Raw genomic sequence first — 14,764 nt, forward strand, 5'->3', positions numbered from 1 at the left:
ACTCCAGTATTCTTGCCTGGAGAATCCCATGGACAGAGGAGCCTGGTGGGCTGCTGTCAATGGGGTCACACAGAGTCAGACACGACTGAAGTGACTTAGCCTGCATGCATGCATTGGAGAAGGAAATGGCAACCCACTCCAGTATTCTTGCCTGGAGAATCCCAGGTACAGAGGAGCCTGGCGGGCTGCCGTCTATGGGGTCGCACAGAGTCAGACACGACTGAAGCGGCTTAGCAGCAGCAGCAGTATCAGCTAGTCCATATTTTAGTTTCTATTTGACTGAAATGAAAAAGCCCACTCTTATCATTGTAGTCTTAAGTGATCTTCTGGAATTCTATCGCTAATTATTATCAACATAATGTTTTTGATCTTTTTTCAAGCACTACATTATGTTATGGTATTTACTATTGCTTCAAGCCATTTTTTGAACTTACATAATTACTTAAGATAATATGCTCTTATACTTTCCTTCTAAAACAAAAGTTATAGCTTTTTAAAGATACGGTGGTTCTGGTCCTTCACAGGAGCTTTGATCTGGTAGATACCATGTAGTGCCATGCAACTAATAAAACATAAATATGAATCTCTGTTATCCTCTTAGTCTTCTTGGCTTTTAATTTGAAACTTTCACTCTGACCTATTCACAAAATTCTTCCCTGTTCTTCATTGCTGCATCTTGCCCACAGAAATGGTTTGCCCAGCGGTTAACAGCTCAAGCTCCAGAGCCAGACTGTCACTTTCTAGCTTTGTGATCTGGTGGCTAATAACATTATTGTGAGTAATTAATATATACACACTCACACATGTAATAATATCCTTGGACTAGTGCCTGGAACCTAGTAAATGCTATGTAAGTATTAGCTTCTACTGTTGTTGTCATCATTGTTATTTCAATTTGGGGGCCTTTGGTAGCCACCACTTCCTCTAGATCTGACCTCTGCCTTTCCTTCTGTATCAGCTGCTCACTGTTTGCATCACACATTATTCAGCTATTCTTCATCTCAAGAAGCTATACCCAACTGTAGGCCTTTAGTGATAGCATACCCATCAGGTGTGTCAACTCTTCACTTCCATGGCCTTTGACTCAAAGCTGACACTTCGATTTTGTTGATTAGACTATGATTAGAATCAATTCTTATCACCATCTGAATTTTAAGAACTTTAATGTTGTACAATAATGGAAAAATCAACTGAATATTTAAGAAAAAGCTAAAACCTTTTAATGAAGAATAAAGCTAATTGTCACTATCACTATAATGATTCAAGAAGTGATTGAATTATTTAGATGAACATTTAAGTTACACAAAAACAGAATAGGCATTTTTAGATACTGACTCTAACTAAAATATTTATACTTACTGTACTCTGATTTAGAAGTTTTGCTTTGTCTTAAACAAAAATGTTATGACAAAGAACAAAGAAGAGTACTAAATTAATTGTTGGGCCAAACCAATTAAGTGCAAAATTAAAATAAATTTTAATTTTAAGTTAGAACATATTTATGTCTTTTCCCTGAAACAGGAATTATAGTACTTAATCTAAGCATTGTTATGTCTATAGTATCTTCTTAATGACCCCACTGTTGAAATGGAAACGGTCAATAGATTTGCCTTACCGAAGTCCATGATTGTTAACCTATCAGTAAGTTCTTTCAAGATTATTCTCATGTAAGTGAGTCCAGGAGAATAAGAAAGAGGATCAAGAAGACTGTTAAAATATGAAGTGAAAAACAGCAATAAATTTGATTTTAAGGTGTACTGTATGAAATAAGCTTTCAGAGTATAAGATAGAAAAATAGTAACCTTTTAGATCATACCTATACAAATCTTTAAATTCCCTTTGACATAAAAAATGAGGTACAGCTGAAAGTATAGACAACGGTTGAATGTGAGGGTATATTATTCATTTTAATATGACCTGGTCAGATAAAAGCCTTTTCTAATATGAGACCCAAAGCAAAAGTTACAAGGGCAGATGTTGAATTCCTACTGAGTTGCTTGTTGTGCAGGTAACAATATAGCCTGCCCCAAGATAGGAGAAGCAAGGCCAACTGATTAGGATGAGAAGGGGCAAGAGGCTGGGCAATGTCAGCAAAGTGTCATTTCCCTACAGCGATGTATAAATAATACACCAGATAAATATAAATGATGCAAGTGATTTATACCAAGAATTAAAAACCCGTGGAGAGATTCATCAGTTGTCAAGGAAAATGTTACTCATAGTCTTAACTAATTTCAGAACTTGAAGACTCACACTAGAGACCAGATGGTCTGACTCCCAAATTATTAAGAGGAGAAAAGTAAGGCTACACAAGTTATTAAAGAACTTGTCTTGAAATCATGTTTAATTCAAGTAACTATATAAAAGATCAGAAACTAAAGAGAGTTCATTTTGGCCAAATAGTGCCTTTTATTAAACAGTTTGAGATGCAAACACTCAAGAATACTGTAGAAAACCTGGATCAATGAGTCCTTTTATAATTAAAAAATTATAACAATGCTTTGACCACAGAAACTTTGAAGTAAAGGTAATTGCTCCTTACTCCTCTCTGAAGATCTAAATTAAAAGAATCCTCTAAAGTGCAGATTATTTTCCTGGAGGTGATTTAGAAAATACAGGCCATAATTCTGGTTCTTAAGAGGAAAAAAAAATAATCTTTTATTACATTTGGATGGGATTTTATTTTTTAGGAATCACTGCTTGGCTGTGAGTAGTTGTTGCTTGCTGAATATTATTCACACTTCCTCCCTCATAGCAAGCTCATGTGTAACAGTCTTAACTTGTGGGATGAGTTAGAACACTTCATTCTAATCCAAAGGCCATAGGTCATTTTCAACCACAAATTCTTCCTCCCTAGGGAAGTGTCAAGGGATGTGGTCTTTCCCATCTCATTTTTCTACAATCTCCTTTAGTCTAAAATAAAGTTTATGTCACTAATGACCATGTCTGAAATACTATAATGCATTATCTGGTAATTAATATCAAGAGAGAAATCTTTTCCAGCACCTTAGGAATTTCAATTGTCTAGTTTTAATGAGGCATAATGAAAGAATAAATATCTTGAAGGGCTGACAGGAAGAAATTTTCTCATCAAGATTATTTTGATAGCCTAGAACAGGAGTTGACAAATGTTTTTCTGTAAAGGGCCAGACAGTAAATTTTTTAGGTTATGTGGGCCCCATGATCTCTATGAACTACTCAACTCTGTGGTTGCAGCATGAACACATAAATGAATGGATGTGGTTGTGTGTTTCAATAAAACTTTATAAAAACAGGCAGAAAATCAAATTTGACCCATGGGCTGTAGTCTGCTATCCCTTAATCCACAATTTGTAATGATTCAAGAGAGTTTAAAATAAAAAAAATAATTTTAATAAAGTATACTATGGCTGTTATAAATCACTACACTTAGGGATACCTAGCTGATTCCCAGATAAACTGAGTCAATGTTAAAATCTTTTCAGGTTTTCTTGCTTACCTTTTCCTCTCTATTATATGAATTATAACAAAAATTTCTAAATTCATTAAAAATGTGGACAACTTCTATCAATTAATATGAAAAAATTATAAGAAGTGAGATTGCAAAACTTTGGCTTTTCAATTTCATACTATATTAGTGAACTCAATATAATAATTTTCTCAGTTTAACAAGATAAGAGTTTATAGAGGATTTTTTAATACTATCATTTAGAATACCTACAAAAAAGCACTTACAAGATAGTCACTGAAACAGATTCATTATTAATTTGAATTATTTTTCTGGTTGATCATTTTAAAAGCTTTCTTTGAATAGTTTGATTACACACAAACTTTTGATTATTATTATGAATTGGACTAACAGTATCAGTATTATGTATTCAACTTAGTAAATAATTTAGGATGTAATTTCAGTATAAATTTCGATTCACATAATTAGTATATAGGTAGTATAGGTATAGGTAATCCCTTCATCTGATCTAAGATGTTTAGATGGATGAAGGTGAGTATTTATAAAGTTTAGTGACATCTCTATTGATAACAAAAAACCCTGGTAAATGACATTTAAAACATTTTCTCAATATAATTTTAATTTAATCCTAGCATAATTCTAATTCTAATTCTGAATATAACTGTAATACTCAAAAGGGTTGGATCACTGATTAAAAACTTGTTGAGTCCAGATACCCAGAAAAAGGAATATTATCCCCTATAGTGATTTGCAATTCTACTGCACTTAATATTGTAGGATAAATTATAAGCTATTTGAAAAGATAATCATTTCGGATATTTCATTCTGTTTTTCTTTTAAAACACTGAACTTTTGACTTTCTTGAGACTTGAAGGCTAAGTCAAAGATCTCTCTTGGTAAATGTCACATTGCATGTGAAAATATGTAGTTACTTTTAACTACATTTTGATATTGATTTCTAACATAATTCCACAGTGATAAGAGAACAGACTGTGCATGACTTCAATACCTTTAGACCATGAAATTTTTGTACCTTGTTTTAAAGCCCCTGGATATGTTCCACTGTCTCCTGGTTTATACTCTACAGAACTTGAATAGAATTTGTATCCTGCTATTGTGTGAAAATTCTATAAATCTTAATTATGTTGAATTGGTTCACAGTGCTTTTCGGGTCTACTATATCCTCCTACTTTTCTGTCTATTCACTCTATTAATTTTTGAGACTTTGAAATTCCAACTAAAAATCTTAATTTATCTACTTAAAAATAATTATAAAAAACAAAAAAAAAAAGAATAGAAAATGCCAGAGTACACTGTTCACAGTAAGGGTAGGTACTGTCTTGTAAATTTTTTTTTTCTAATTTTATTTTTGTTTATAGATTCATTGAGAATTGGGTCACAATGTAAACTGCATTTCTTAAGGCCACTCCAATACACAATGATTCACACTGTGGCTTTTGCTTAACAACGTATATTGAAGATTGTTATACTACAGTTTTAAAAAAAGTTAAAGACTGGTTTGGATGAAAGATATATAAAGACAGAAACTAACATGGGGTTAGACTTCTTCTTTCAACGATTTTGGAAAACTACAAGGGGGGACAATTACTTCACAGACTGGAATGTAAGCCCAGTTGGAATCAAGGTCTACAGGGCTTTTGAGGTGTCTAATGTTGAAAATCTCAAGTTAACTCTAGTTAAAAAAGCTGGAGAGGAGAAAGGAAAATTTTTGTTCTGGAAAAGTGTTCTTCTCTGATGCAAAAAGAAATTCATCTTACAAAGGAAGAAGGAGAGATGAGCTGCTCTAATTTAGTCTTTTGGAAACAGACAAAAAGATTACGAATTTGCTAAAAAAACCTTTTGTTTCTTCTAAGTATTACTTTTTAAGCTATGAGACGTCTTTTTTGTGTGCATGTGAAAACTTTGCAAGCCTCCAAAATTCATAAAAATTAACTTGAAACACTGAAATCCATTTCAAAAAAAATAAGAGTATAGAGAATCTTAATTTTTAAAAAGTTATATATATAAGGATTCATTTTGATGTTTGGCAAAACCAATACAATATTGTAAAGTTTAAAAATAAAATACAATTAAAAAAAAAATCTCATAGTGGGTGTTTTCATTTTAGATATTCTAGCCACTTTCCTTTTTTATAGCTTTTCTATTTGGAGAGGTGGAAACATTCAAATGTTAAAAGTATTCCACAATGTGTGTTATTTAAAAAATTCTCAAGTCCCGAAGTGAAAGTAATAAACCTTCTGTTAATATATTAATTAAATTAGTTTTGATCATCTATGAATCTAGTAACATGAGTCGAATAAACTATTACAATCATGTTTATTCTAAATCATGTTAATTTATTTAATAAATTAAATTTATTGTTCTTACTATATAAGTGAAGAAGGATAGAGAAGTGGAACTTTGGTGCAAATAGAATCTAATATTGCAATAACTGTTGTGATTTAATGAACACTTCTAAAGGTGATAACTAGTTTATCTAACATAAAGAGATACTAATATTTTAGGCTCAAGGCAAAGGAGAAAAGGAAAGATATACCTACCTGAATGCAGAGTTCAAAAAAATAGCAAGGATTGATAAAAAAGCCTTCCTCAGTGATCAGTGCAAAGAAAAGGAGGAAAACAATAGAATGGGAAAGACTAGAGATCTCTTCAAGAAAATCAGAGATACTGAGGGAACTTTTCATGCAAAGATGGGCATAATAAAGGACATAAATGGTATGGGTCTAACAGAAGCTGAAGATATTAAGAAGAGGTGGCAAGCTCAACATTCAGAAAACTAAGATCATGGCATCCAGTCCCATCACTTCATGGCAAATAGATGGGGAAACAGTGGCTGACTTTATTTTTCTGGGCTCCAAAATCACTGCAGATGGTGAATGCAGCCACGAAATTAAAAGACGCTTACTCCTTGGAAGGAAAGTTATGACCAACCTAGACAGCATATTAAAAAGCAGAGACATTACTTTGCCAACAAAGGTCAGTCTAGTCAAGGCTATAGTTTTTTCCAGTGGTCATGTAAGGATGAAAGAGTTGGACTATAATGAAAGCTGAGTGCAGAAGAATTGATGCTTTTGAACTGTGGTGTTGGAGAAGACTCTTGAGAGTCCCTTGGACTGCAAGGAGATCCAACCAGTCCATCCTAAAGGAGATTAGTCCTGGGTGTTCATTGAGAGGACTGATGTTGAAGCTGAAACTCCAATACTTTGGCCACCTGATGCAAAGAACTGAATCATTGGAAAAGACCCTGATGCTGGGAAAGATTGAGGGCAGGAGAAGATGAGGACGACAGAGGATGAGATAGTTGGATGGCATCACCGACTCAATGGACATGGGTTTGAGTGGATTCCAGGAGTTATTGATGGACAGGGAGGCCTGGCATGCTGTGGTTCATGGGGTTGCAAATGGTCAGACATGACTGAGCGACTGAACTGAACTGAACTGGCAATAATATGAAGAAGAACTATACAAAAAAGATCTTTATGACTCAGATAATCACGATAGGTGATCACTCACCTATAGCCAGACATCCTGGAATGCGAAGTCAAGTGGGTCTTAGGAAGCATCACTACGAACACAGCTAGTGGAGGTGATGGCATTCCAGCTGAGCTATTTCAAAAATATCAAGGATGATGTTTGAAAGTGCTGCACTCAATATGCCAGCAAATTTGGAAAACCGAGCAATGGCTATAGGACTGGAAAAAGGTCAGTTTTCATTCCAATCCCAAAGAAAGGCAATTCCAAACAATGTTCAACTACCACACAATTGCATTCATCTCACATGCAAGCAAAGTGATACTCAAAATTCCCCAAGCTAGGCTTCAGCAGTATGTGAACTGAGAACTTTCACATGTTCAAGTTGGATTTAGAATCAGAGGAACTAGGGATCAAATTGCTAACATTTGCTGGATCATAGAAAAAGCAAGAGAGCTCCAGAAAAATATCTACTTTTGCTTCACTGACTATGCAAAAGCCTTTGACTGTGTGGATCACATAAAACTGGAAAATTCTTCAAGAGATGGGAATACCAGACCACCTTTTCTGCCTCCTGAGAAACCTGTATGCAGGTCAAGAAGCAACAGTTAGAACCGGACATGGAAAAATGGACTGGTTCCAAATTGGGGAAGGAGTATGTTAAGGCTGTATACTGTCATCCTGCTTATTTAACTTATATGCACAATACATCATGTGAAATGCCGGGCTGGATGAAGTACAAGGTGGAATCAAGATTTCCAGGAGAAATATAAGTAACTTCAGATACGCAGATGACATCACCCTCATGGCAGAAAGCGAAGAGGATCTAAGAGCCTCTTGATGAAAGTGAAAGAGTAGAGTGAAAAAGCTGGCTTAAAACTCAACATTCAAAAAAACGAAGATCATGGCATCTGGTACCATCACTTCATGGCAAATAGATGGGAAACAATGGAAACAGTGACAGACTTTATTTTCTTCAGCTTCAAAATCACTGTAGCCATGAGGCAGTGACTGCAGCCATGAAATTAAAAGATGCTTGCTCTTTGGAAGAAAAGCTATGACCAACCTAGACAGCATAGTAAAAAGCAGAGACATTACTTTACTGACAAAGGTACATCTAGTCAAAGCTAGGTCTGGATGTGAGAGTTGGACTATAAAGAAAGTTGAGCACTAAGAACTGATGCTTTTGAACTATGGGGATGGAAAAGACCCTTCAGAGTTCCTTGGATAGCAAGGAGATCAAAACAGTTAATCCTAAAGGAAATCAGTCCAGAATATTCATTGGAAGGATGGATGCTAAAGCTGAAGCTCCAATACTTTGGTCACCTGATGCAAAGAACTGACTCACTGGAAAAGATCCTGATGCTGGGAAAGATTGAAGGCAGAAGAAGAAGGGGATGATAGAGGATAAGATGGTTGGATGGCATCACCAAATCAATGGACATGAGTTTGAGCAAGCCCTGGGAGTTGGTAATGGACAGGGAAGCCTGGCAGGCTGCATCCATGGGGTCACAAAGAGTCGGACGTGACTGAGTGACTGAACTGATATTGAACTGAATCTTTTAATATGGATTTACCAGGTGGCTCCGTGGTGAAGAATCCACCTGCCAATGCAAAAGATGTGGGTTTGATCTCTGGGTCAGGAAGATCCCCTGGAGGAGGAAACAGCAACCCACTCCAGTATTCTTGCCTGAGAAACCCCACCGACAGAGGAACCTGGGGGCTATAGTCCATAGGGTTGCAAAATGTTGGACATGACTGAGTATGTAAGCACAATCCTTTAATATAATTTGCAAGATCACACATTAAATGGCAGAGATCATTGTCAGTTCTCGTCAAGGGTTAATTATCTCACAAAGGAACCAGATGACTCCTGTAAAGGCATTTCCTGTTCTCATTTTAAATGTTTCTAATGGTAGCCACAAGATTTCTTTTGAGCAGAAAGTAATATTCAATTTTTAAGTTTTTTAAGAGAAAATTTCAATTTTGATCAAAGAAATATTCACCTAAGACACCCTTATGAATAAGTTTGCTATTTTACATAATTTCTTATCCAAATTAAATGTTCAAATAAGAACTGGCCATATATTATTAAGAAAAGATGATTAAAAAGAATACATCTGTAAGAGTTTGGGATTAACATATACAAACTACTATATATAAAACAGATAACCAATAAGGACCTAGTGTATAGCACAAAGAACTATACTCAATATTTTGTTATAATCTTTAAGGGAAAAGAATCTGAAATATATATATATATACATATACACACATATATATAAACTGAATCACATTACTGTACACATGAAACTAACACAACATTATAAATGAACTATATTTCAGTTTTTTTTTTTAAAGGATACATCCACAATACCCTGAATTTATTTCAAGTCTGTGTTCTTTCACTATCACAACTCCTGTGTGTATGTGGAAAGCATCTATAATTATTTTCTTGTATGACTGCTTCTGAAGTAGGTTATTTAACATAAACTCCTTGAGAATACACATGTAAATAGGAGTTTTCTGGGAAAATATCACTTCCTGAAAGGTCAGCTGATGACATCTGGCTCAGAATTTTCTCTTCTGAAAGTGAAAGTTGCTCAGTTGTGTCCAACTCTTCGCGATCCCATGGACTATACAATCCACGGAATTCTCCAGGCCAGAATACTGGAGTGGGTAGCTTTTCCCTTCTCTAGGGGATCTACCCAACCCAGGAATCGAATTTAGGTCTCCCACATTGCAGGCGGATTCTTTAGCAGCTAAGTCACTCCTCTGAGGGTTATGTATCTATTAGAAATTTCAGGGGGGTTAAATTACTTTTAAAAACATCTTCAGATAAGTTGCACAGATATTTAATCCCACATGAAATGTTTCTGTGAGTGGTCAATTAATCTGGAAAGCTTACTTAGAATTTTTTTTTTTTTTCGCTCTGCTGACAAAACTCTTTGTTGAAACCTAATGGTAGCTACTGAGGGGTAAGAATTTTCTTTATATTATACCAAAATTGATTTTAAATTAAGAGTATGGAACTAAAGTGGTATCATGAGTTCTTATGACATTCCTAGGAGTGTCATTACTCTTCTACTTAACTGCCAACTGAAGAGTAATCTTTGATTTCTTACTCTGACAACCATTACCTGTGCCAAATATCCTCATATACACTATGTTTTAAGCTTTATTTATAATTTTATTATGTTATATAATACCATATATTGTGTAATACATAGTCCTTTAATATTTATGTTATACTAAACATATAAATAAGACATAAAATAGTATGTGAGAATTCACCATATAACTTATTGTATAATATACTGTAATTTAACATGCTTATTACAGAGATTACCATTAAACATCTCATCCTAAGTGATTCTCATCCTGGATACTAAAAAAAAATAAAGATTTGTTGAAAAGTCTAAAAATTAAGCTATTAAATACATTATTTTCAGCTACTGCTCAGACTTACAAATTAATAAAATCACATTGTACCAAAATGACATTCATTTTGTAAAGCTTCAATATGCATTATAAATTCTGACTAGCATATTCTGAATTTTGTTCTCAAAATGGAACTATGGCAGAAGAGTCCTAATTTGATAACTGTATTATCTATTAGAACCACAATGTTGTTAACCTAGTCCGAAGGCCTAAAGAGTGCATACAAATTTTGACAACCATTACATAAGAAATAACAAACTTATGGCAAAAACTTAAAAAATCTATAACAGCAAAAACCTGTCTACTTTCTTTTTAAGTGTAAAGTCAAATTGAAAATAGGTCATTTCTGGGAATCCAGCAGGAAATTATTCAGTGCTTTTTTTGTTAACAAATGGAATTTATGTTTACAGATATAACTATTAGAATATATACTTATACCAGAAAAAATATTAGATGAAGATTCCTAAATTAGATGAAAAAGGATGTTTTAAATATTTTAAAATTTAATGTTATTGTATGGAAGCCAATGCTTCAGTTTATGGAAGAACAAATTAAAACCCTTCAGGGGATACTTACCCTTTTCTGTTCCTTTACATACTCTATCAGTTCATCTCTTGTTCTCTTCACTGCCTCTTCCACAGCCTTTTCACTTCGTTTTTGCTCTTCTATTATTGCTGCCTTAACTGTTTCCTGTTTGTGGAAGGATGAGAAAAACTCAGGGAGGTATGTGCTATGACATGTTTGGGCCCATTTTATATAAACTAAAAACATTCAATGGGTTGAACTTATTCTGTTCAAAGCATGTCTTTAAACAGGAATAAGAACTTACAGCATCTTTTGGGTTCTGTGAACAGATTTCACAGAATTCACTTTTTCAAACTGAGTGAAAGGGGAAAAAAATGGAGTAAGCCATTTATTGCAGGGAGAGCCTAAAATACTCCAGTGGCTTCCTTACCAACCTTTCATTTGATGTTTACATGATTGATTGCCTTCCTGTACTTTGCACTATTCACATAAGACTTCCAACTTGTATTTATTCTTCCAAGAACACCCTGATGTTCTAGGCTGTTTTATTCACATTTAAGCTTTTCCATCACACAATATCAAGTGTGGTCTGGGTGGTAAGATTTACAGATAGTTTAGTCCTCCTGCCAGGTTAAGACGTTTAGAGCTGGACACCATGAATGAGAGGTAAAAACTTCACTCTGTGTCCTAATATCTGAAATGAGAAATCTAGGAAGAAAAGTGGTACTACTCATTTTGCTGAAATAGTAATCAAGGACCCTGAGAGATTTCAAATTTTCAGGTAAAGAGAAAGACGGCTAAAATTCTAAAGAAGAAATATTAACACTTCTCAAAAACTAAGAAATATTTTGTGCTAAAATATATCATTTCATAGATTGGAAGAATGCTACAAAATCTAACTTCCTTTTGTCTATACAGGTAGTATCTTTCTTTGAACAGGCAATCAGAAAATGCCTTGATATTTGTCAATAGTATTTCCCTCATTTTGCTATTCTTGAGGACCCTTCACGTTGTTGTGTATACATGTTTTGGTTTAGTTTTTCCCAATTTTATACACACACACACATACATACTTAAGTTGGGTCTGACTCTTTTGTGACCGCCTGGATTGTAGCCTACCAGGCTCCTCTGTCCATGGGATTTCCCAGGCAAGAATACTGGAGTGGGTTGCCATCTCCTTCTGCAGGGGATCTTCCTGACCCAGGGATTGAACCCATGTCTCCTGAATTGGCAGGCAGAGTCTCTACCACTGAGCCACCTGAGAAGCCCTGTTAATCCCAAATTCTAAATGTATGCCTCCTCCTGTCCCCTGCAGTAACTATAAGTTTAATTTCTATATCTGTGAGTTTCTGTTTCATAAATAAGTTCATCTGTATCATGAACAGATTCCACATGTAAGCGATATCATGTGATATTTGTTTTTCTCTGACTTACTTCACTCACTGGCAATCTCTAGGTCCATCCATGTTGCTGCAAATGGCATTAATTTGTTTTTTATGGCTGAATAGCATTCCATATTGTGTGTTTGTGTGTATGTGTGAACACAGCACATTTATTCATTCATGTCAACAGACATTTAGGTTGCTTCCATGTTTCAGCTGTGCTGCTATGAACACTGGGGTGCATGCATCTTTTCAAACTAGAGTTTTCTCTGTATATATGCCCAGGAGTGTGATTTCTGGGTCATACGATAACTCTTAGTTTTTTCAGGAACCTGTATATTGTTATCCATAGCAGATGCACCAATTTACATTTCCCCAACAGTGTAAGACGGTTCCTTTTCTTCATATGCTCTCCAGCATTTATTATTTGTAGACTCTTAAATCATGGCCATTCTAACCAGTATGAGGTGACACCTCATTATGAAAAGCTATAGTAATTTTTGAAAAAAAAAAAAAAAAGACAAAAAGATTATTTCAAATAAAAGCACCTACTATTACAATTCCTGTTGGTTACACACATACTAATTTGGAACTTGAAACTTTTCAGATTTTATAAAGTCAAAAAGTTAATACATATGTTACTAAGCCCCCTGAAATAAAACACAATAAATAGTTCTGTGATGAAGGGTGTGAATATTCACACTACGTGGGTAAATTAAAAGTATAAATAGTTTCACATTATTTCAGGACAGCATTTGCAAAAAGCCTTGTTTTTCAAGGGTTTTATAATTTTAAAACTATTGTAGACCTAGACTAGTTGAATATAGAAGATAAATCCATATCATATTGAATATCAAACACAATTTCTATCTAGTAAGGGTCAAATTTGACTAGAAATGTTTGAAGACAAAACCATCAATTTAAATAAAAGGAAAATATCCAGGAAAAAGATGAAGAGAGTTAGCTACTATGTTCTTCAGTTAAAAAAAATTTTTTTTTCTTTAGGGTGGACGGGCCTAAGAGTTTATACAGTCTGCTCAGTCCATACTTTTGAGGCTCCTTCTTTCTTAAATTTTGAGTTGAAGAAGAATATTTACAAAGAAAGTCTCCCTTGATTCTCTCCTCCCCAGCTGGCAGTTAGGTGACAGTCAAGGTTGTGAAATCTATATATACATAGCTATATTTAAAACAGATAACCAACAAATGGTTAGTATCCCTTAGGAAGCATCACAATAAACAAAGCTAGTGTAGGTGATGGAATTCCAGTTGAGCTATTTCAAATCCTGAAAGATGATACTGTTAACATGCTGCACTCAATATGCCAGCAAATTTGGAAAACTCAGCATTGGCTACAGGACTGGAAAAAGGTCAGCTTTCATTCCAGTCCCAAAGAAAGGCAATGCCAAAGAATGCTCACACTACTGTACAGTTGCACTTATCTCACACACAAGCAAATAATGCTCAAAATTCTCGACGCGAGGCTTTAATAGTACAGGAACCAAGAACTTCCAGATGTACAAGCTGGATTTAGAAAAGGCAGAGGAACCAGAGATCAAACTGCCAATATACGCTGGATCACAGAAAAAGCAAGAGAGTGCCGGAAAAACATCTACTTCTGCTTCATTGACTGTGCTAAAGCCTTTCACTGTGTGGATCACAACAAACTTTGGAAAATTCTTCAAGAGATGGGAATACCAGACAACTTTACCTGCCTCCTGAGAAATCCATATGCAGGTCAAGGAGCAACAGTTAGAACTGGACATGGAACAATGCACTGGTTCCATCGGGAAAGGAGTACTTCAAGGCTGTATATTGTCACCCTGCTTATTTAACTTCTATGCAGAGCACATCATGCAAAATACTGGGCTGGATGAAGCACAAGCTGGAATCAAGATTGCCGGGAGAAACATTAGTAACCTGAGATATGCAGATGACATCACCCTCATGTCAGAAAGTGAAGAGGATCCAAGAGCCTCTTGATGAAAGTGGAAGAGGAGAATGAAAAAGTTGGCTCAGAACTTAGTATTCAAAAAACAAAGATCATGGCATCTGGTACCATCACTTCATGGCAAATAGATGGGGAAACAATAGGAACAGTGACAGACTTTATTTTGGGGAGCTCCAAAATCACTGAAGATCGTGACTACAATCATGAAATTAAAAAGATGCTTGCTTCCTGGAAGAAAATTTATGACCAACCTAGACAGCATACTTAAAAAGCAGAGACATTCCTTTGCTGACAAAGGCCATCTAGTCAAAGCTATGGTTTTTCCAGTAGTCATGTATGGATGTGAGAGTTGGACCATAAAGCAGAATGCGCACTGACCAATTGATGCTTTTGAACTATGGTGTTGGAGAAGGCTCTTGAGAGTCCCTTGGACAGCAAGGAGATCAAAACAGTCAATCCTAAAGGAAGTCAATCGTGAATATTCATTAGAAGGACTGATGCTGAAGCTGAAGCTCCAGTACTTTGGTC

At 35.1% G+C, this 14,764-nt stretch overlaps 1 protein-coding gene across 16 annotated transcripts in view; it reads right to left on the bottom strand.

The window, feature by feature from the left end:
• Positions 1-14,764, bottom strand: part of CCDC91 (coiled-coil domain containing 91) — a 395,073-nt gene that overhangs the window by 59,966 nt on the left and 320,343 nt on the right. For all 16 annotated transcript variants that reach the window (XM_061417532.1, XM_061417523.1, XM_061417535.1 and 13 more), the window contains one exon: positions 10,958-11,071. In XM_061417532.1, coding sequence (XP_061273516.1) covers positions 10,958-11,071 — 114 coding nt within the window. The remainder of the gene's footprint in view (positions 1-10,957; positions 11,072-14,764) is intronic.

Source organism: Bos javanicus, chromosome 5 (assembly GCF_032452875.1).
Source record: "Bos javanicus breed banteng chromosome 5, ARS-OSU_banteng_1.0, whole genome shotgun sequence".
NCBI classification, from domain to species: domain Eukaryota; kingdom Metazoa; phylum Chordata; class Mammalia; order Artiodactyla; family Bovidae; genus Bos; species Bos javanicus.